Below are 20,458 nucleotides of genomic sequence, written 5' to 3'. Positions count from 1 at the left end.
ACATATCCTTCGTTAGTTTAAAATGACCAGCCAAAGGTGTAGAAACTGGTTTTGCATTTTGCATTGCAAACCTTTCTAGTACCTTCTTGACGTAATCTTCTTGAGATAGCTTTATTGTCTTCTTCGTCCTGTCCCTTAATATTTTCATACCAAGTATCCTCTTTGCAGCACCTAAATCTTTCATTGAAAAAGATTTGGACAGCTCCTCTTTTAGGTCTTTGATGTCCTGCATGTTAGCACTTGCAATCAACATGTCATCAACATACAACATTAGGATGATGAATTTCCCATCTCCCAAATTCTCCGTGTAGACGCAATGATCCGAGTTGCATCTTGTGAATCCATGATCCAACATCCATCGATCAAACTTCAAGTACCATTGTCTTGATGCTTGCTTTAAACCATACAAGCTCTTCTTTAATCTGCAACCCATTTTCTCCTTACCTTTTACTTCATACCCCTTTGGTTGAAGCATGTAGATTTCCTCCTCTAAGTCACCGTCAGGGAGTGCCGTATTTACATCCATTTGCTCGGGATTTAGATCATGAGCAGCCACAAGGCTTAAGACAAGCCTAATTGAGTTCATTTTTACAACAGGAGAAAATATTTCATTGACGTCAATACCTTTCTTTTGAGAAAAACCTTTTACCACAAGCCTAGACTTGTACCTTTTCTTCCCACCTTCTTCTTCCTTTAGCTTGTACACCCATTTGTTTTGAAGTGCCCGCTTACCTTTAGGCAACTCAACCAACTCCCATGTTTGGTTGCGATGTAGTGAGTCCATCTCCACTTGCATGCTCTTCGTCCATTCTTCTATGGATTCATGTTGCATAGCTTCTTCATATGATTCCGGCTCTCCAGAATCTGAGATCAAGAGATGGTTGAGGGAAGGAACAAACCTTTCTGGAGGTCTACTTGCTCTTGTAGATCTTCGGGGAATAGGTTGAGGCTCCTCATTTGGTTGACGTTGTTGCACATTGTCACTGTTTGCAGTCCTTGAGTCTTCACCGTCCTCAAGCTCCATGTACTCATCACCTGTTTCTTTTGTTTGTTTTCTTTCCAAGTAATCTTTGTACATATTTTGTTCGTTAAAAGTTACATCCCTACTCCTTAAGATTTTACCATCTTCAGGATTCCATAAGCGATACCCAAAGTCTCCTTCTCCATAGCCAATGAAGAAACACTGTTTGGACTTTGCATCTAACTTTGATCTTGGGCTTCTATCTATGTGCATGAAAGCCTCACACCCAAACACTTTGAGAAATGCATAATTCACCGGTTTACCTGTCCATGCCTCTTCTGGAACTCCCCCATCCAATGCCGTTGAGGGTGACCGATTGATTAAGTACACAAACGTACTTAAAGCTTCCGCCCAAAGCTCAAGCGGTAGGCCTGCATGTAGCCGCATGCTTCGTGCTCGTTCCATGATCGTCATGTTCATCCTTTCCGAAATCCCATTTTGTTGAGGTGTCCTTGGGGTTGTCCTTTGCCTCCGAATGCCATTGCTAGCACAAAAGCTTTCAAAAGCTTGGCTGCAATATTCACCTCCATTGTCGGATCTGAAGCATTTAACCTTGGTACCTGTTTCATTCTCCACAAAGTCTTTCCACCTTTGAAATATGGAAAATACATCGGATTTATTCTTCATGACATTAACCCATGTTTTTCTGGTCGCATCGTCTATGAATGTTACATAGTACAATGAGCCACCAAATGATGGTGTACTTGCAGGACCCCAAACATCAGAATGAACCAACTCAAGTTTTTATTTTTTCTTTCATTTCCTGATTTTTGAAATTTTACCCTCTTTTGTTTACCATAAACACAATCTTCACAGAACTCTAAGTCCACTTCTTTCAAACCTGGTAGAAGCTTCTTTGTTTGAAGGATTTGCATTCCTTTGGCACTCATATGCCCAAGTCGGTAGTGCCACACCGCACTGTCAACTTCTGTAGTTGCTGCAGAAGCTGAAGGCTGCGTGCTAACAGTACACAAGTAAAGTGTGCCAACCTTTTCTCCCTTGGCAACCACCAAAGATCCCTTTGAGATCTTCCACCGTTTGTTTCCGAATGCAATGTTGTGACCTTCATCGTCCAATTGTCCTGTAGAGATCAAATTTCTGCGAAGAGAAGGAACATGCCTAACATCTTTAAGCTTCCATTCATTTCCGTTAGCAGTTTTGACAGAAACTGTACCTTTGCCGACAATCTCACAAGCTTCATCATCTCCCAAGTATACATACCCAAAATTACCTTTGGTGTAGTCTTGGAAATGTTGCTTGTGTGGTGTCGCATGGAATGAAGCCCGGGAATCTACTATCCAGGAATTAGACACATTGTCTAATGAGAGAATTAGAGCATCTTGCTCTACTTTACCTGCCACATTGGCCTCCGATGTTTGTTTGTTGTCTTGAGACTCTGTCTCCTTCTTCTTCTTGGACCAGCAATCCTTCTTGACGTGGCCCTTCTTGCCGCAGTTCCAACATTCAAGAACTGACTTTGTGTGTGACTTGCTCCGCCTTGAGCGATCACGACCCTTTTGGTTTTTGAACCTCTCCTTAATCCTTCCTCTTGTTTCCACCGATAGTGTAGCACTTGATGATTCTCCTATGCTCCTCCTTCGCATTTCCTCGCTTAGGAGAACACCCACAACATCATCAAACTTAAGAGTATTTGTGCCAGAGATAGAATTACTTACAGCCATGACAAGGCTGTCCCAACTATCCGGTAGAGATGATGGTACAAGGAGAGCTCGCACTTCATCATCGAAATTGATTTTCACTGATCAAAGTTGACTTATGTTTGTGTTAAAGTCATTTAGGTGTTCTATAACTGAACCATTCTCTGTCATCTTTAGATTGAACAAGCGCTTCATAAGAAATACCTTATTGGATGCCGATGGTTTCTCGTAGAAGTCGTCAAGTGACTTCATCAAGTCCTCCGTGGTCTTCATCTCCGAAAAATTGAAGGCCACCGTTGACGCCAAGGTTAACTGGATTGTTCCCAGTGCCTTTCGATCAAGGACAATCCATGCTTCATCTGCCATTGTTGCTGGCTTCTTCGCAAGACCACCTAGTGGCAAATAGAGGTCCTTCTGGTAGAGATAGTTTTCAATCTGCATCTTCCAATGTTGGTAGTTTTTGCCGTTGAACTTCTCAATCTTGAGCTTCCCTTCCTCCGCCATAACTCCCACTCAATTCAAGGAATCCTTTCCTTGAGATAATTTAGCTTCGAGCAAACCTTGCTCTGATACCAGTTGTTAGGAAATAAGACGTAGCTAAATAGATAATTGAGTAGATTACTTAATGGAGAGAGACAGATTTATATACACGAGATTATAGAGTAGAGAGAGAGAGAGAGAGTACACACGATATACGTGGTTCACCCAATGTGGGCTACGTCAACGGAAAAGCAGCCACTCAATGGCTTTAGTACTTCAAAACAAGAAGTAGTTTACAAAGGGATTATCCCCTTAATAGAGCTCCCGCCTTGCTTCACTCTCACCACCTCACACTCACCTTGTTGCATCAACTTCACACTATGAAATGTGTGTAGAAATGGCCTCCTTTTATAGGCCAAAAGGGCTGCCCTCTCTTATGAGAGACAGCCATGTGTAGCCGCCCTTGTGCAAATAAGTCCAAATCGGACCCTCCAATCCGCCCATGTGTGGCCGTCCTTGAGAAGACAAGTCCGCTTTTGAATTCGGCCACCGGCCACCGGCCATTGACTTCCAACCACCGGCCATCAGCCCTTGACTACCGGCCACCAGCCAACCGACCGGTTGTTTTCCGACCACTTTTCGGCCGCCGTCCGGCCATAATATTCCGGCGAAAAAGAATATTCCGGCGAAAAAAATCTCGGAGGTCTCCGCCCCCGAGGCCTTTAAAGTTGCCCCTGATTCTTGTCCGTGAAAAATTTTGGTTTCCGGTGAGTGATTTTCTTTCACGCACGATGGCTTCTCCTCATAATGGAGGCCTTACAAATGTGCGCTTTTACCACAGAAAATTACAAGGGTAAATCAGGCTCCATACGTAACACAACAGCTGTTGCAAATCCTCACCATCGACCTATTGAACTATGTATCTTTGCCAACCTACTGGCTATCCAATCGCCTACTGCATATGATCGCCAAGGTGTTGTGTCATTGTCAAGTTGCACCCAAGTCAACATCATCACCATATGCACCCCCTGTGTACCACCACGTGCATACGCTTTGGTGAATCGTCATTACCAATAGCACCTACAGAGCCCCCAATGCTGACGTGTTCATGGGCCAACTCATAATGAGCCTTTGATTTATTCAATTTCAAATTGAATCTTCTTTATTGTTCTTAAGCATTCATTCCCACAATGTGGCTGGGAGCTCTTGATCTGATGATTTGCACCTTGCAACTTAACAATCAAGCTAAATGTCATAGCCAAGGAGTCTACCACCAAGAATTTTTTCATGTTTTGCATTAATTTTTGCACTTGCATCATTGTAATCACCTTGCTAATCATTTTTATTTGCATCCTTGTATTCAGGCATAGTCACTGCCATAGTGGATAGTGCCCCTATTGGTAAGACCCTCGAGCTTGCATCAAGCATTTCCTTTCATTTTCTTTAAAGTTTTCATATTTTGCATCAAATAATCATGAGCACAAATCTCTTTGCACTCTTGACCAATCAGATTGACAAACATCAAGTTGAAGATGAAAATGAAGAAGAATCAATGATAATGAAGCATGACGAAATCATGACACTCAATGTGATTGCACAACATCAACTACACATGAATGCATGAACGAAATGATAGTAGTACTCTTAAGGACTACCTTGTGAGCCTAGGATGAGTACTATTGAACCATGAGTGATGAATTCATTATGAGAACCACCATGATGAATCATGTACTCCACCTAGATATATCGGTAGTATCCTGGGAGTACACTACCCATGATAGCCATGAGCCATTATACGAGTCACTCTAAAAGTCCCCAAGTTTGGCTTACGGGGGCGTTTGTTTCCCAACTTGAAGAGTACGAAAATGTGGGAAACCCCTTTAGTCATTTAGGATGGATGAAATGATTAGTTGGGCCAATAGGAAAGTGGTGCAATGCTACTAGCAATGGATGTTGACCTCAAAACCTATACATGAGGCTCACATGTATGGAATTAAGTATGATATTTTCAATGGAGTTCATTTTATTAGTTGTACATTCTCATTTTTTCACGCCCTAAAATTCCTACAAGATCTAGTGCATTCAGATATGTGTGGACCTCTGCTACCAAATCGTTGGGTGGTGCTATCTATTTTGTCACTTTTACAGATGATCCAATTTCCAAGGTCATAAAGATGATGTCTTTTATATCACAAAAAGATGAATTTCATTTGTATGAAACTAGTCAAACACAGATCTTAAGTGCTTAAGGATTGATAATGTATTTCTCTCATGACTTCCATGTCAAACACATTTGTATGAAACTAGTCAAACATAGATCTTAAGTGCTTAAGGATTGATAATGTATTTCTCTCATGACTTCCACAATTTATGTGATACACATGGCATTAGGAGAGAGATTACTCATCCTCATACACATGCCCAATGAAGTTGGGAAGAGATGTATCATATGAATCAAGAGAAAATTTGTAGCATGTTTTCTCATGTTTATGTTAAATGACTTTTGGGTTGAAGCCCTTAAGACTACATCTCATTTGATCAATTGATTGTCAAATAAAACACTTGATGGTGGCATTCTAGAAGAAGCTTGGAGTTGTTGAGAGCTATCGAAGTAGGTACCAAGGCGTTGTGCTATAAAGTCTCAAGGATACATGTGAATCAATATTGATCATTGTATCTACACAAAGAAATTTGCATGTGATATTTTGATCTTGATCCCATATGTACATGATATGCTCACTGTTGTCGCTGGGAAGAACAATCACATATTCTTGGAGATACCTGAACAAAATGTTTTTTACTTGTCAATGAAAAAGTAATTTTTTCGTGTACTGAATTGTTAAAATATGGAGGGGGAATCTGTTATCTACTCTAATGCCTCCATATGTGAAATTGAGCCAAGTGGATTGTTTCAAAGATGGTGGGGAAAGGACTAAGGTGGCCAAGGTTCCTTATGCATCTGCAATTGGTTGATGTATGCCATGATTGGGACTCATGCAAACATTGCTTTTGCAATGGGAGTCTTTAGCAAATCTATGGTCAATCCTTCCAAGAAACATAAGGAGATAGTGAAAGGTGTTATGACATATTTGAACGGTACGAAAGAGTTGTATAAATTTTCTTTGGAGACAAAGATACGCGTGCAGTTGGCTACACAGATGCAGAGTATGCGGGGGATATGGACAAGAGAAGGTCTACGATAGATTTCCTTTTTACATTCAGTTATGGTGCAATTTCATGGTGATCTTGTTTGCAAGAGATATATCTCAGTCTACCATGGAAGCAAATCATGTTGTGGTGTAAGATGTCCACAAGGAAGCTATATCGTTTACTCATCGAGTGGGAGATTTAGGCATCAATGGAGAAGTTTCAGTTTTCCATTGCAACAGTCAGAGTGCTATCTAGTTAGCACCACAAAAACAAGTGTTTCATGCAAAGACGAATCTCATTAATGAGAGGGATCACTTCATTCCTAAGGTGCTTGAGGACAGATAACCCTTACTAACCGAAGGTCTACCCTTCAAGAACTTTACACATTGTCGAGTGCTTATGGGCATTGGGTAGAGATCTAAACTCTACATACCTTGTATATATATATATATCCATAACTTACTTCAAGGCACATTGACCTTTTAAGTGGGAGATTGTTGGATAAAGGGGCATTATGCTCAGGTGAGACATGGTTGCCGCTCAAATAACTTACCTTACTAACTCGTTGTTCCTTATCTTTACATATCGAAGAATAAGGCGTTGCAAGTGTTCTTTTTATAGAAAGCTACCCCCACATCCTCGTAGTAAAGGCCCTTATGGATAGAGACTAGAAGGGAAAACACAAATAGGGCAAGGAAATATCCATGGCTCTAATACCAATTTTTGGAACATAGTCTGTGGAGGAAAAACCAAGGTTGTATCCATGACTGGTTAGAACACAATGTGATTAAATAAATTAATTAGTGTTCCAGAGTACATTAATGACATAGAGTGAACTAACTCCTAAGTAGTTACAAAGAGATGGTTTATAGGATTTTGAGCTTTATACTTGCAAATTTAACAGTCATAGATTAGAGAGTCTCTTTACAAAGAAAATTTTCAACACGTGTGGCACCCATTTGCTCATCTATGACTATCATCTCTTTTATGTGCACACTTGCAATCTAACAAAAGCCCAAATTCTGACCACCTTATGCTTTAATATTTATTTAGATATTTATTTAAAAGCTCTATGAAGTCTACAACGTTCAAGGGTGATGTAAATCCACATTGATACCAAATCCAACAACTTTTTTATTAAAGGCTTAGCATGCAAACCAGAACCTAGATCTAGCAAATTGAGTAATTTTAAGGGTATTTGCAAAGGAGTGAAATTATGTGGTTTCATCGTATTGTCTCAATGTGCCCACAATCAGGTCATGGTTGAAATTTGTTGAAGTGTATATGATAGCCAAGTGGATAAGGGGCATAGTGAAGGTGTTGAGAACCAAAATGGCTATTTATTTGTAGAACACTCACAGAACGTCACTATGTGGGCATGGTACTATCCTTGGCAAAAAACACATCTAAACTTGTATTATGTGGAGTGCACATCATATTATGCTCGTTGCTTCATAATTGTGTAAGATTGTTTTAACTTCAAGGGTGTATCTTATTGATCAAAGCCCCACTATACATGCATACAAAGCAGTGCTCACCAAAAACAGATTTTCTAACCAACGAAAAAAGATACCCTTAAAATTGTCCCGAAGTTTAAAGCATTTGCCCATATTTACATTGACTTGTAATATTTTACCGGTTGTCATCAAGGAAAACTCATAATCTAGCCAAGGTTTTGCAATTTCAACCGGTAACATATACACTTTAACTAGGTTTTTTGCGACCACTAGTAAAAGCTCTCTCTCTCTCTCTCTCTCTCTCTCTCTCTCTCTCTCTCTCTCTCTCGTGTTGTGTGTGTGCGCACGCGCGTGCCCTATACCTTACACGAGCATGGATCCAAGGCCCCGACACCAATCACGTGTCATAGATCGCAAGACTTATATGATCAATCATAATTCCCACCCATTCCCACTTGCTAGCCCCACTTCCCTTCAAAAATGATCCAAAAGAATCCTGTTGCAACCCAAACAAAGTTTCTATGGCTTTTGGATTTAGCCAACCTAAGCATTACCTCTTAGGCCATCAGCCACCATTTCTATAGAGAGAGAGAGAGAGAGAGAGTCGCACTATGAGCCTTTTTTTGGTTGTTTTACTCCTATAAGATAAGATCTTGTCAAAACTCCCAAAACAACTTTGAATGTGCCACAATCTTTCTAAACTCGAAGAGTAAGTTTACTTTTGTGCCCGAGTTTTCTTCCCCATTGCAATACGTTTGGGCGTAAAAAGTTGAGGAAGATGTCTACCTTCCACAAACGATGTGCACGGACGTGGTTAGGGCACATGGCTCCCACCCCCCAGTTCCTTGATTGCTTTTCTAAAGAGCTTGCTCACATTGTAGAGGCCCTGCAAGATGTCTCTTGAGTTGGAAAGATTGGCAATCTTCATGTAAAATGGAGGATACCATATCAATAACTCAACACGTGAGAGAAACATTGACCAGCACTCAATGAACATACAAAGTAAATGCTTGTGGTCATGGAAATCCATTTCTGCATGCGCACCAAGGACCTTCTGGTTATGTGGGTTTCTCATGGCGGCAGTGGCTGGGACAAGGCAGGACCCAAAGATGTTCTCACTTTGCCTGCAATTAACATAAGTCGCTCTGCCATCAACAAAGTGCCATTGCAAAGTCGCAACGTCAACTTGCTTCACTTGGGTGAGAGCACAGCTTCCATGGACAAACCACTTTCCCTTCTTGGTGAAGCTACTCTCTGTGGGCATCATGCTAGGTAGTAAGGACTAGTACACCTACTACTTCTTGTAACACCAACACGACGGAAAAGTCGCATTACTAGAGTGTTATGCACCTATAGGTGACAAATGCTCATACGCTTGATCCGATTACTCATTCCATCTGAACAAGGCGCCCCAAGGAGGGTGTTTGACCAGACGCTCAATGGAGAAATATGTGCACGACCTGTGAGGAGGGAGGACGAGAAATCAGAGACGGTGTGAGTTAGAGAGAGAGCGACTAGCTTAACGATGACAACGCGAGAGAGAGAGAGAGAGAGAGAGAGAGAGAGAGAGAGAGAGAGAGAGAGAGAGATGAAATGAAATGATATATTAACGTCTTTCAAAGGCCAAAATGACCTATGAGACCAATCTGTTACAAACTTGTGAATCTGGTACTGTGTCTCAGTACAAAAAAAGAAATACTGAAATGAATCTAGAAGAGCTACTAGCTCGAACTGTGTGGGGTATCACTGATACAATAGGTGTTCAATACAAGAGAAAGATATACAATGGGTGATGGATCCATCTTCATCTGTACTCTGATGTCAAGATAGTATGGCTCGAATCCTCTGTTCTCCGTCGATGCTGCGAAGCTCCTCTCCTCAGTCATGGGCGTCTCGATCTCCCTAGTTCCCATGCTCGGTCAATGAGAGTACCGCGGGTGTGAGTATGAGCTGAGCTTTGCAGTGGTGGCTGCTCCTCTTTCTCTCCAATGTTTGGTGTGAAGAAATCAGTAATTTGTCTCTGGGATGTGTCTCTTTCCAAATCTCCTCAGTAAACTATCTCTGTGTCTCTGTAACTCAAGAAGATAAAGGCCAACACATCTCTGGTCCTCATAGCTCATGACTGTTGAGAAGGGTCCGAAGCCTTCTCTTAATAGACAGTGGAAGCGACCCCGTATCTCGTAATACACTGTGCACTCACATATATAGTGTGTCTCCGTCTCTGGCTCTGTAATATGTATGCCAATCTCAAGCTGGTGTGAAGATGTCTATATCTGACCAATGGTACACCGTAACCCATACTCATGTGTCGGCTCTATCCATGTCCTCTTGGTGTCCAACTGGGCCAGGGTTCTGGCGAATGAGTCTAGTAATCTCCACCCGTGTAAGAGACAACGATGGTGCATCAAGGGAGTGCCGGAAGGGAGGCAAGCTATCCATGCTGAAGCCATGTATCTGGAACCATGATGACATCTATGCATACCAGCATGATGAGTCCCCCTCCCCTGTAAAGCTAATTGTCTAGAGGACTCAAGGGCCAATCTGGCATATCTGTCTCTGGTAGTATCCCTTAAGCTGTGCATAAAGGAGACTAATCTAGTAAGCGCCTCTATCTCCATGGGGGGGGGGGGGGGGGGGGGGGGGGGCGCGCTAACTCCGCTCTAATGATCTCGTGTGGCACGGAGGCCTTGGCTCTAATCAACCAAGAGATCATAGATACCAAGGGCCTCTCCATACCTCTCCACCCATCCTGACCCACAGAGGGTCCCCAAACTTGAACCCCATAGAGCATAGTTGAAGCTACCAAGGTATCAAAGAGCCAGAGCTTTGTTCGGGGTTCCTCGAATTGAATCTGCAAACACATCCTCTCCAATCCTCCAAAGGCTGCATACGCACTAGTCAGTCTAGTCTCTGCTGCTCTCTTCAAAGAAAACTTTGGCCCACTGAAGACTACCCCAAGATAAGTGTATGCATTTGTGTACTCCACAGTCTCCTAACCATAAGTGAATGTAGGTGCTGATCTCCTGATCCACTGCGGTGTGGTGTTAAACACCATAACCTTGGTTTTACCAAGGTTTACACACAATCCACTATCCTCCGCAAAGCTATGTAATGCATCCAAGTGTGGCTGCATACCCTCCGGTGAGTCAGAGATCAACACAATATCATCAGCATATAACAACAATGGAGTCCATGTCCCTGCCAGCCGGGCACCTCTGTCACCTTCTCTGTCAATGTAATCAGAAACCTCATCTATATATACATACCAAATAGAGTAGGAGACAATGTACAATCTTGTTTCACTCCAATAGAGGAGCGAACTAAATTAAATATCCCCTTTGGAGTGCGTACATGTCCCACCACTGATTTGTATAGAGCCATGATCCCCCAAATCAACTCAATGGGCACTCCCATCTCCTGTACTCTGCGCATCAATCTGGCTCTGGGCACCATGTCAAATGCTTTGCGGAAATCCACAAAGCTACAATAAATCCGTCTCCCATGTGCCCTACCCTCCTCAATGATGGCTCTAAGAGTCAGAATATGGTCAAGAATGGAGAAACCTCTCCTAAAACCAGTCTGTCCCGTTGCTCATATGCCCTCACTCTCTACCCATCTGCTCAACTCCTGCTCAAGGATAGATGCACACAACCGTGCCAATGTGTGTCCAATCATAATAGTACGGTAGTTTCCTGGCTCCGTAGAATCACCTGCCTTGAAGATAGGCACAATAGTAGACAGTCTCCAAGTCTCAGGTAGACCCTCACACATGACACGATTGAAGAGAACTGCAAGAACCTCTGCCAGCATATCTCTAGCATGTATGAAGTGCTCTGCTACTAGACCATCATGATCATATGCCCTCCTGTCCTCATTCTGTCAATGGCCATCTTTACCATCTCAGTGGTAAAGAAGGTACTCGTAGATGGGCATGGCTCAGGAGGATTTGGAAGGGGTGTTTGTCCAGGGACTGTATATAAGGATGTTGCATACTAACCCCACACATCAGGAGAAGTAATCCCTGGGGGAGGGGAGTGCTCATGAAAGAAACGCCATGCCTCTCTTGAGTCTCTACTCAAGAACAACTGGTATAAGTCTCGTTCCATTTGAGCTAGGAATGCTCCCTTCTTCCGTCGCACAAGGCGCCCGAAGGCTATCGGAGACTGTCTGTGATTGATGACCCCTAGGAGAAGATCTCTCTAAAGCTGTGCTCTCGTCTCTCTACACTCCCCGTCATACCAACTGTTCTGAGGCATGGTCCCAGAACGGCGACCCTGATTAGGCTGAATGTATGGGTATGCGTCTGCTGCTGCATCATGCCAGGTCCTAGAGACTTCGCTTCAGTAAAACATGGCAGGCTTCAACATGCTTAAGAAAGACACTCTTCCAAAAGGCAGGACCTGGAGGGTGTATGTGTCTGCACACATAGATGCACTTTCTTGAGTGGGCTCAACAAGGCAAGAGACTGCCCTTTGGGCAGTGCCAACAAAGAAGGGTACCATTGTCTGCTGTACTATGTTAACTAAGCATTCCAAGGCTGATCAACTTAAGAGGATACCTCTAAACAAGAATTAACAAGGGAGATACGAATGAAAGATGGTCAAAAATTTCCTAAATATATCCTTCCCATATAAAAACTTGTATCATCACCAGAAAAAATGGAGCCTCTCCACCACTTTGAAAAGAATTAGTCACCATTTTGCTTAGACGAGAAAGTTTGGTCTCACCTAATGCTGCAAATGCAGGCTCTCCTGTGGCAAGACTAACAATACAAAATACAAAATACACTTACATGAACATGTCGTTACCTTTTAATAGATGGTTCAAAACACCAAAAGGGTACTAATGAGGCTATGCTTCTCACAGTGTACTTACTAGTACTGATGAAGGCGACCCAATCACCGGCACACGACCTCTTTTTTCACATCAATAGGTACTTTTTTGAAATGGATCATGTCTCCACATGCTTATCACAGGACATCAAATGAATTCACTATCTTCTCCAGTATAGAAGCTGTATCAGGCTGAAGAGGCTTCTCCATAGTGTCAGCATAGGCAACATTCAGAATGTATAATTTCTTCGATGCCACTGTGACAGCCGATAGAATGCGTTTGACTCCCCGTGAGCTGTCCAGTTTATACTCAAGTTGGTACAGAGGAGCCCCTCCATGCGCCAGCCTTTCATTCACCTTGATAAGTTGCACATCATTGGTGCTAGGCTGCGTTATACACCAAACTTTTTTAAGAAGATAAAAGGGCAATAATAAGGAAAAGAGTGCATGACATGATTACAAGAATCAAGTCAAAAGGGGCTGACTCAGAAATGAAGTGTAACATAGTATATTGCCCGATGTTAGGAGCACATGGCTTTTAAGGTAATGGTACCAATTTTAACTGGGTTTGAGGGTGCAGCTCTGGAACTCGTGAAGCAAACGGCCCAACAAATGAATACTAAGTAAATGACTAATCAGTTAAACAAGCCCATAGCTAATCTAAAAAGAAAACGATTAAATGCTGACAGCTTCACATGAATTTAAAGGGTTAAGCTTTCCAGTTGTAGACCTTCTGTGGAACCAGTAGCCACCAGCAAATGCGGTTACTGAGTTAATGAAAACTTGGTAAAACAGCCCTTCAAAAACTAATTATGCTTACATTATTTAAACACAAGCCTAACATAATTACTAATCAATGAAGCACAAACCTCAGTTCCGTTTTGTTAATAACCATGCTTTCAAACGGCAACGAATGAGTCTGTAACAGGCATGTTGACGAGGAGTTTTGAAAGTTGGGAAACCCAAAATCTCAACTTGCTCTATTTCCAGAATTAGAAATAGAAATTAAGTACCTTCTTTTTTTCTGCTTGTAATAGCTTATCTGCCACAATATCCACAGTCCCAAACTCGCTGAGAGAAGATATTCGTACAGGATTGACTACCACTCCAACATTGTTTCCCTTGGACTGTGGATCCTCAAATAGAGCTGTTGCTCCTGCTTTCTCTATCTTCACCCGTGCAAAACAAATCATGTAGCCAATCAAAAGAAGGCACTGAATACAAAACCTTTTGGTGAATGTTGTGGGCAATCTATTTAGATGAAAAGCATCCCATCATACCTTACTCCATTGAGTGGGTATTAGTAAAGTGAAGCCTTCTCTTTCATCAACGTAAGACTCCAAAATCAATGGGAGCTTCACCTTCTCATCTGCCTTAACAATGCCTCAACACTGTCAATACATTCCCATAGAAGTATATAAGCATATTGACAAATCAAATCAATTATCATTTTCCAAAACAGCAACATCACAAATGCATGACAAAAATTACAAACTATAAATTCACACTTCACTCCTATACTAGATGATGCAAAATAAGGCTTCCATTGAGGAAGCTGCTTGTGCTTTTTGGAAGGAAAGGTTGCTTTTTGACAAAGTTCTAGAAACTCGCTTCTAGAGTCGGTGGAAGTCTGAAGATGGAAAAGCAATGGTCGATATGCTTTTGAGAGTCTACATAGTACAGAGTGTCTGACCAAGGGGGAAGACAAGAAATAGAGGACCAAAACACAAAGAAAGCAAAGGCACAAGTAGTTTTGGCGTCTTGGAAGGGATTGGAAAAATCTCTCCCTTTTGACATCACCCAGAATTTTCCATGTTGCAAGAACTTTTTGAGCAGATTTAGAGAGGGATTGGTAAAATCTAGTGATTTAGGCTCAGCGAGCCAAAGTCGAATGAGAAAAAGAGGCTCAACGGGCCGCAATACAGAGGGAACATGAAGCTCAACGTGTAGCTATTGAAGAAAGGAGGGTAGCTACAGAGCTAGAGTGTGAGCAGGCACAAGAAGCTCAACGCATAGCGGCCGAAGAAAAGATGGCAGCTATGGAGCTAGAGCGTGAGGCGCTGTGAGACCAACGCACGCAAGACTTGGTCTTGCATGTGCTCTCCTCGAAGAGCGACCCAACCAAGGAGGCCAGCGAGTCATCACGTAGACCGGGTAGAGACGACTCCAACAATCCAGTCACTGAAAAGTTGACTTTTAGTAAGTATGATGGTAAGATGGATGCTTCTATGATTTATTCTTGGTTGTGTCACAAACTAATGACGTGGCATGACCTCTTCATAAGTTGTTTCCAACTTACGGACTCTTGCCAACGGGCCTAAGGACACCTAGGCATTAACATTCAAGAGAACGACCTACAGACGTGGCTGTTGTACGAACGCCCGCGATCTACGTTGACTGTTGTACAGATGACCACAAAACACGCTGACAGTGCTGACGTGCAGTACCGATTTCCGCAGGCAATGCTGATTGCTTTTGGTTGCAAGCTTTTGGGATTGAGTTGCTTTTGAGTTTCATGCTTTTGGTGTCACGTGCACATCTAACCCTATGTGTACGTGGACAAGCTACTTCATGACAAGGGTTCAATTAGCCTAGCTTAGGAAGTGTTCTGGCACTTTCGTGAGTCTGTTCGTAGACCGTGCATGTCCAAGCACTTAGAGTAGATGCATATCCTCTGGTTGCACACAGCATGATCATCCGCATTACAGTCGGTAGCCATCAAGAGCATTTTACAGTGCACAAAACCCATTTTCCCTATTTTAGCCATTTTTCACTTATTATTAATAAGTGACTTTGTTGGGAAACTAGGTAGCCATCAAGAGCATTTTACAGTGCACAAAACCCATTTTCCCTATTTTAGCCATTTTTCACTTATTATTAATAAGTGACTTTGTTGGGAAACTAGGTAGGGCAATGTGGCTAAGACAATATATAAGAAAAACTAACGCTAGCACTTTCTGGCAGAAGAGGCAACAAGAGACCAACTCACAAGCACCTTCTCAGCAAGACTGACAGGAGGCCTAGCGTTTCCAACCAGCAGCACTTGTGGATAGCGTTTTTGCTACAGATCAGCATAGCGTTTTCTACAAGCAAATCAAGACCAGCGTTTGCAGTTGCCGATCAGCCCTGGCATTTTGCAGATGGCAGAGCAGCCTTGGCGTTTTTGCAACAGCAGACCTGCTTAGCATTTTAGAGTTGCAGATCATCTAGCGTTTTACAGTTCCTTGGCGACAGATTCAGCCCTAGCTTCAGCATTTTCAGTTTTCAGCATATACACACCGCAGAACAGCCCACCAACCTCGCAGATCTCACCTTCCCGCAGCAACTCCTCGCCGCACGGTTAGATCAGCCAGCGTTTGCAGATTCAGCCCGCTATTCGCAGATTTCAGCATCTGCGTTTTCAGCGCATCGTCGTCATTGCCATCGTCACCGACATAATGTCAGAAAACAGCAAATACCAGATTTGCAGATTTCAATCCCTAGCGTTTTCAGTTTTCAGCCCGTCTCGTCGTGGTCCTCATCGTCGTCGACATCGTCGGCAAGACCATTGCATTCAGACCATTGTAGAGATTTGTGCAATCAATAGTAGACAGCTCTCGCCATAGAGAGTGGGGCCTTCGGAGGAGGGTTTGACAACATTCTGGTGTCGTATTCTTCTCTCTGTATCTCTCAGTCTCAGCACTTCCATTCACAGTGTTTACCACTTTGTTTGTGATCATTTGCACTCTCTCACTAAAGGAACGGAAGGCTCTCCCTTCCGTAAGTAAAAGAAACCCTTGAGCACAGTTCGGAGCAGTCATCTTGAGCAAAGTTCAACATTCACTTCCGTTGCACTTTACATTGGTATCAGAGCTTTGGCAGTGTTCTGTATCACTCAAGGAAAGAACCACAAAAAAAATTTTGCTTGTTGCGGTCGCAAGTAACCCAAGTCCACTTGGGCGTGTCGATTCCTAATCGTGTTTTTGAAGAGTGACAGGAAACCCAAGAAAGAAGGGCTTGTCCAGCCTCCCCTTGTTTCTCTTTTCACTCATTGAGAGCAGACCGTGCACTTAGCGGCCGGCCAATCGACGTGAGGTGGGAAAAAGCAACCTTGGTGTGAGCGCAAGTCTACCAAGGGGTGCGCTCGCGGGAAAGAGAAGAGCTTGGGTAAGAGAAGATCCTTCTCTAACACAGATTGCAAGCTAAAGAAGAACCTCAAGACTCAAGACCCTCAAGAACCTCAAGAACCACAAGAACCCAAGTTCCTCGTGAACTTAAGAACCCAAGATTTCAGTGTATGGTCATCACCCAAAGCGGAATGGATACTTCGCATGGTGGTGATGAGCATGGAAGTGGCAAAGAAGAATTTTCCCCCGCACGAGGTTTTTCCGACCCTCCCCCTTCCCCATCTACGCCAAGGATTGCAGCAAATCCTATGGAGGCTTTGGTCAAGACGATGATGGACATGATGATACGACAAGAAGCACAACGCGCCGTCTTGGAGCGCGAGCGCGAAGAAAGAAAGCCAGAATTGGATCGTGAATGCCAAGAAAGAATGGCAGCCTTGGAGCGTGAGCGCAAGCAAGCACGCTTGGCGGCCGAAGAAAGAAAAGCAGAATTGGATTGCGAATGCAAAAAAAAAGAAAGGCTAACTAAGAGCGTGAGAGTGAGCAAGCGCGCTTGGCAGTCGAAGAAAAAAGGGTAGCCTTGGAGTTAGAGCGTGAGGCGCAGAGAGATCACCGCATGCAAGAGTTGGTCCTACAGGTACTCACCTCAAAACCCGAGCCGGCCAAAGATGTTGGTGGTTCATCAAGTGGCGCAAGCCGAGATTCGGACTCCAACAACCCCGTCACAGAGAAGTTGACATTTAGTAAGTATGACGGTAAGATGGATGCTAGTGTTATTCATTCTTGGTTGCATCTAATTTAATGCTTATTTTGCGACAACTAAGAAGACGGGGAATAGCAAGGTTTTAACGGCAGCCATGTACCTTGCCGGTGATGCCATTGATTGGTACCACGCATGGCAAGAGGCATAGTTAGCCACGCACCTAGAGGAAGCCGACATAGACGCGCCCCTTTCCTTCGATTGGGCCGACTTCCAAAACAAGCTCAAGGCGCGGTTTATGCCTCCACAGTACCTAGCACAGTTGAAAGAAGATTGGCGCAATCTCAAGCAGAATGGTATGCCAGTCATATCTTTTTCTAACCGTGTTTTGCAGCTCGGCACCCAATTACGCAAATCGGATGATGAGCGCAAAGAGGCTTTCCTTTTTGGGTTGGACGAATATATCAAGTTTGATGTAGAAGCCTTCGACCCCGCGGATCTCAACAAGGCCGTAGCAATTGCTCTGTCAGGTGCAGCGGAAGAGAATAAGGATTTTGCTCAGATCTAGTACTCCGCAAAAAAACACAAGGGACACTTTACTTCACTTGAAAGAACTGAACTGAACTGAACTGAGAGAAAAGAGACGACACAAGGATGTCGGGTCCCAACCCTCAAGGGCCCCCTTGCTCTGTTGCCAGAGCAAGTACTTTCTTTATACTTGCACAAATGCTACTACAATGACTGGATGATGAGATGTTGATGCTAAGGGGTACAGATGTTGTGGTACTGGGTACTGAGGTACTGAAGGGATACTGAGGTTCTATGTCGAAGACGATGATGCCAACGACGAGTACTGCGGGTTCAATGTCGAAGACGGGGAGGTCGACGATGAGGTCTATGTCGAAGATGATGAAGTCAACAACAAGGTACTAAGGGTCTTTGTCGATGACAGTGAAGTCGATGACGGTACTGTCTCGAACGGTGAAGTCGACGACGGTTCTGTGTCGAAGACGGTGATGTCGACGACAGGGTCTATGTCGAAGACGATGATGTCGATGACGAGTACTGCTGGTCTATGTCGACGACGACGACGATGGTGACTCTGACAATGACGACGATGGTGTCGTCGTCAAGTCCGGGACTGCGATGACGATGACGAAGGTGTCGTCGTCAAGATAGGGATCTGCGATGACGATGACGAAGGTGTCGTCGTCAAGATAGGGACTGCGATGACAATGACGATGTCGACGACGATGATGGTTGTCGACGATGACGGCGTCAAGGCTGAAAACTGAAAATGTTGGGCTGTCTGCTGAAAACTGAAAACGCCATCTGATAAGGGCCTTCTTCTTCTTGAGAAAACGCTAGGGCTCTTGCTGAGGTGCTGCCTGACTGTTGAGTGCCTACCTCCTTATGTCCCTGCTGCTTCTGTCTCTATTGAGTGCCCAATGGGTTTCTTTTATAGATCTTTAGCAATTTTCCCTACCTACTTTTCCAACAAAAGTGCATTTAGCCTATTTTCCTATTTACTGGTTATTTTCACTTATTATTTTTAAGTGACTTTCCAACAAAAGTAGGTAGGGCAATTTTGCTAAGTTAATATATAAGCAAATCCAAGTTAGCACTTTCTGGCAGAAGAGGCAGCAGGAGCTTCCCGCTCAACAGGCAACTTCTCAGCAGTACCCCCCTCAGCATCAAGATCCATCGCCATCCTCTCCCAGCCCCCTTGGCGTTTTTCACAGCATTACCCATCGCCTTGAAGTTCCCCGCCCTTCTGGCGACAGTTTCCTGCAAATCAGCCCCATCCGTGACATTTTCCTGCGACCAAACCACCTCAGCCTTAGCGTTTTTGTCCCAGCAAACTCAGCGTTTTTGCAGCCCTTCACTAACGCTAGGATCCCCAGCAAATCAGCGTTTTCTGGCTGCCCATGCCAGCGTTTTCCAACCTTGAAGAGACCTGCTGATCCAGGGATTCCAGCACACAGCAGTAGCCTAAAAACGCAGCCTATGGTGTCAGCAACATCAGCGTTTTCATCTGCAGCATGACCCCCGACAAGGACCATTTATTTTCAGCCTCTAGACAGCAGTAAACAGTCCATTTTCAGCCCTGAAACAGTCCAAGAAATTCAGCATCTAGAAGCTCACAGTTTTCAGCCTAAGTCGACGTCATCATCACCGTCATCGTCATCGGCATAATTCCATTGCATCAGTCCATTGCATACGCATCGTACACCTTTGTGCAATCAAAGATTAGACCACTCTCGCCCACGAGAGTGGGGCCTTCGGAGGAGGGTTTTACAACCTCTTGGGTGTCGTATCTCTTCTCTCTCCTTCTCTCAGTCTCATTCACTTGCACGCACAATATCCACTCACTTTGTTCGTGATCATAGCACTCTCCATAAGACGGAAAGCTCTCTCTTTCCCTAAGAACTACAGGGAACCTTGAGCAATAAAGATCACTAATCTTGAGAAAATACAACATTCATTCCGCTGCACCTAACATTGGTATCAGCGCTTTGGAAGTGTTCTGCATTACTCAAGGAAAGAACCACAAGAACCACAAGATTTTTTTTGCTTGTTGAGATCGCACGAACCCAAGTTTACTTCTGCGTGGCAATTCCTAATCGTGTTTTGTTGAAGAGTGACAGGAGTCCCAAGAAAGAAGAGCTTGTCCAGCCTCCCCTTGTGTCTCTTTTCACTCATTGAGAGCGAACCGTGCACTTAGCGGCTGGCCAATCGACGTGAGGTGGGAAAAAGCAACCTTGGTGTGAGCGCAAGGCCGCCAAGGGGTGCGCCCGCAGAAAAGGGTAGAACTCAGGTGAAGAGAAGATCCTTTTCCAACGCGATTTGCAAGCGAAAGAAAACCTCAAGAACCTCAAGAACCCAAGTTCCTTGTGAACTTAAGAAACCAAGACCCGCAAGAACCCAAGTTCCTCGCGAACTTAAGAACCCACAAGAACCCACGATTGCAGAATGGTCATCACTCGAAGTGGAATGGATACTTCGCTTGGAGGTGATGAGCATGAGAGAGGCAAAGAAGAATTTTCCCAACAA

At 43.8% G+C, this 20,458-nt stretch overlaps 1 protein-coding gene across 2 annotated transcripts in view; it reads right to left on the bottom strand.

Moving 5' to 3' along the window:
• Positions 1-12,418: 12,418 nt before the first annotated feature.
• LOC147443884 (Photosystem II reaction center PsbP family protein) overlaps positions 12,419-20,458 on the bottom strand; it is a 41,957-nt gene continuing 33,917 nt past the window's right edge. Inside the window, exons 2-5 of one of the 2 annotated variants that reach the window (XM_086526692.1) lie at positions 13,879-13,967; positions 13,612-13,767; positions 13,468-13,517; positions 12,815-12,985 (exon numbers count right to left, since the gene is read on the bottom strand). In XM_086526692.1, the coding sequence (XP_086382818.1) occupies positions 12,952-12,985; positions 13,468-13,517; positions 13,612-13,767; positions 13,879-13,967 (329 nt within the window). In that variant the 3' untranslated portion in view covers positions 12,815-12,951. Of the gene's footprint in view, positions 12,986-13,467; positions 13,518-13,611; positions 13,768-13,878; positions 13,968-20,458 lie in introns of both variants that reach the window. The other variant, XM_086526691.1, reaches the window with a different exon arrangement.

The sequence above is a fragment of the Adiantum capillus-veneris genome, chromosome 13, assembly GCF_014529385.1.
Source record: "Adiantum capillus-veneris isolate H3 chromosome 13, ASM1452938v2, whole genome shotgun sequence".
Classification (NCBI taxonomy): Eukaryota; Viridiplantae; Streptophyta; class Polypodiopsida; order Polypodiales; family Pteridaceae; genus Adiantum; species Adiantum capillus-veneris.
Note: the sequence above shows the minus strand (reverse complement) of the source record. Positions and strands in the feature narration are given on the sequence as shown.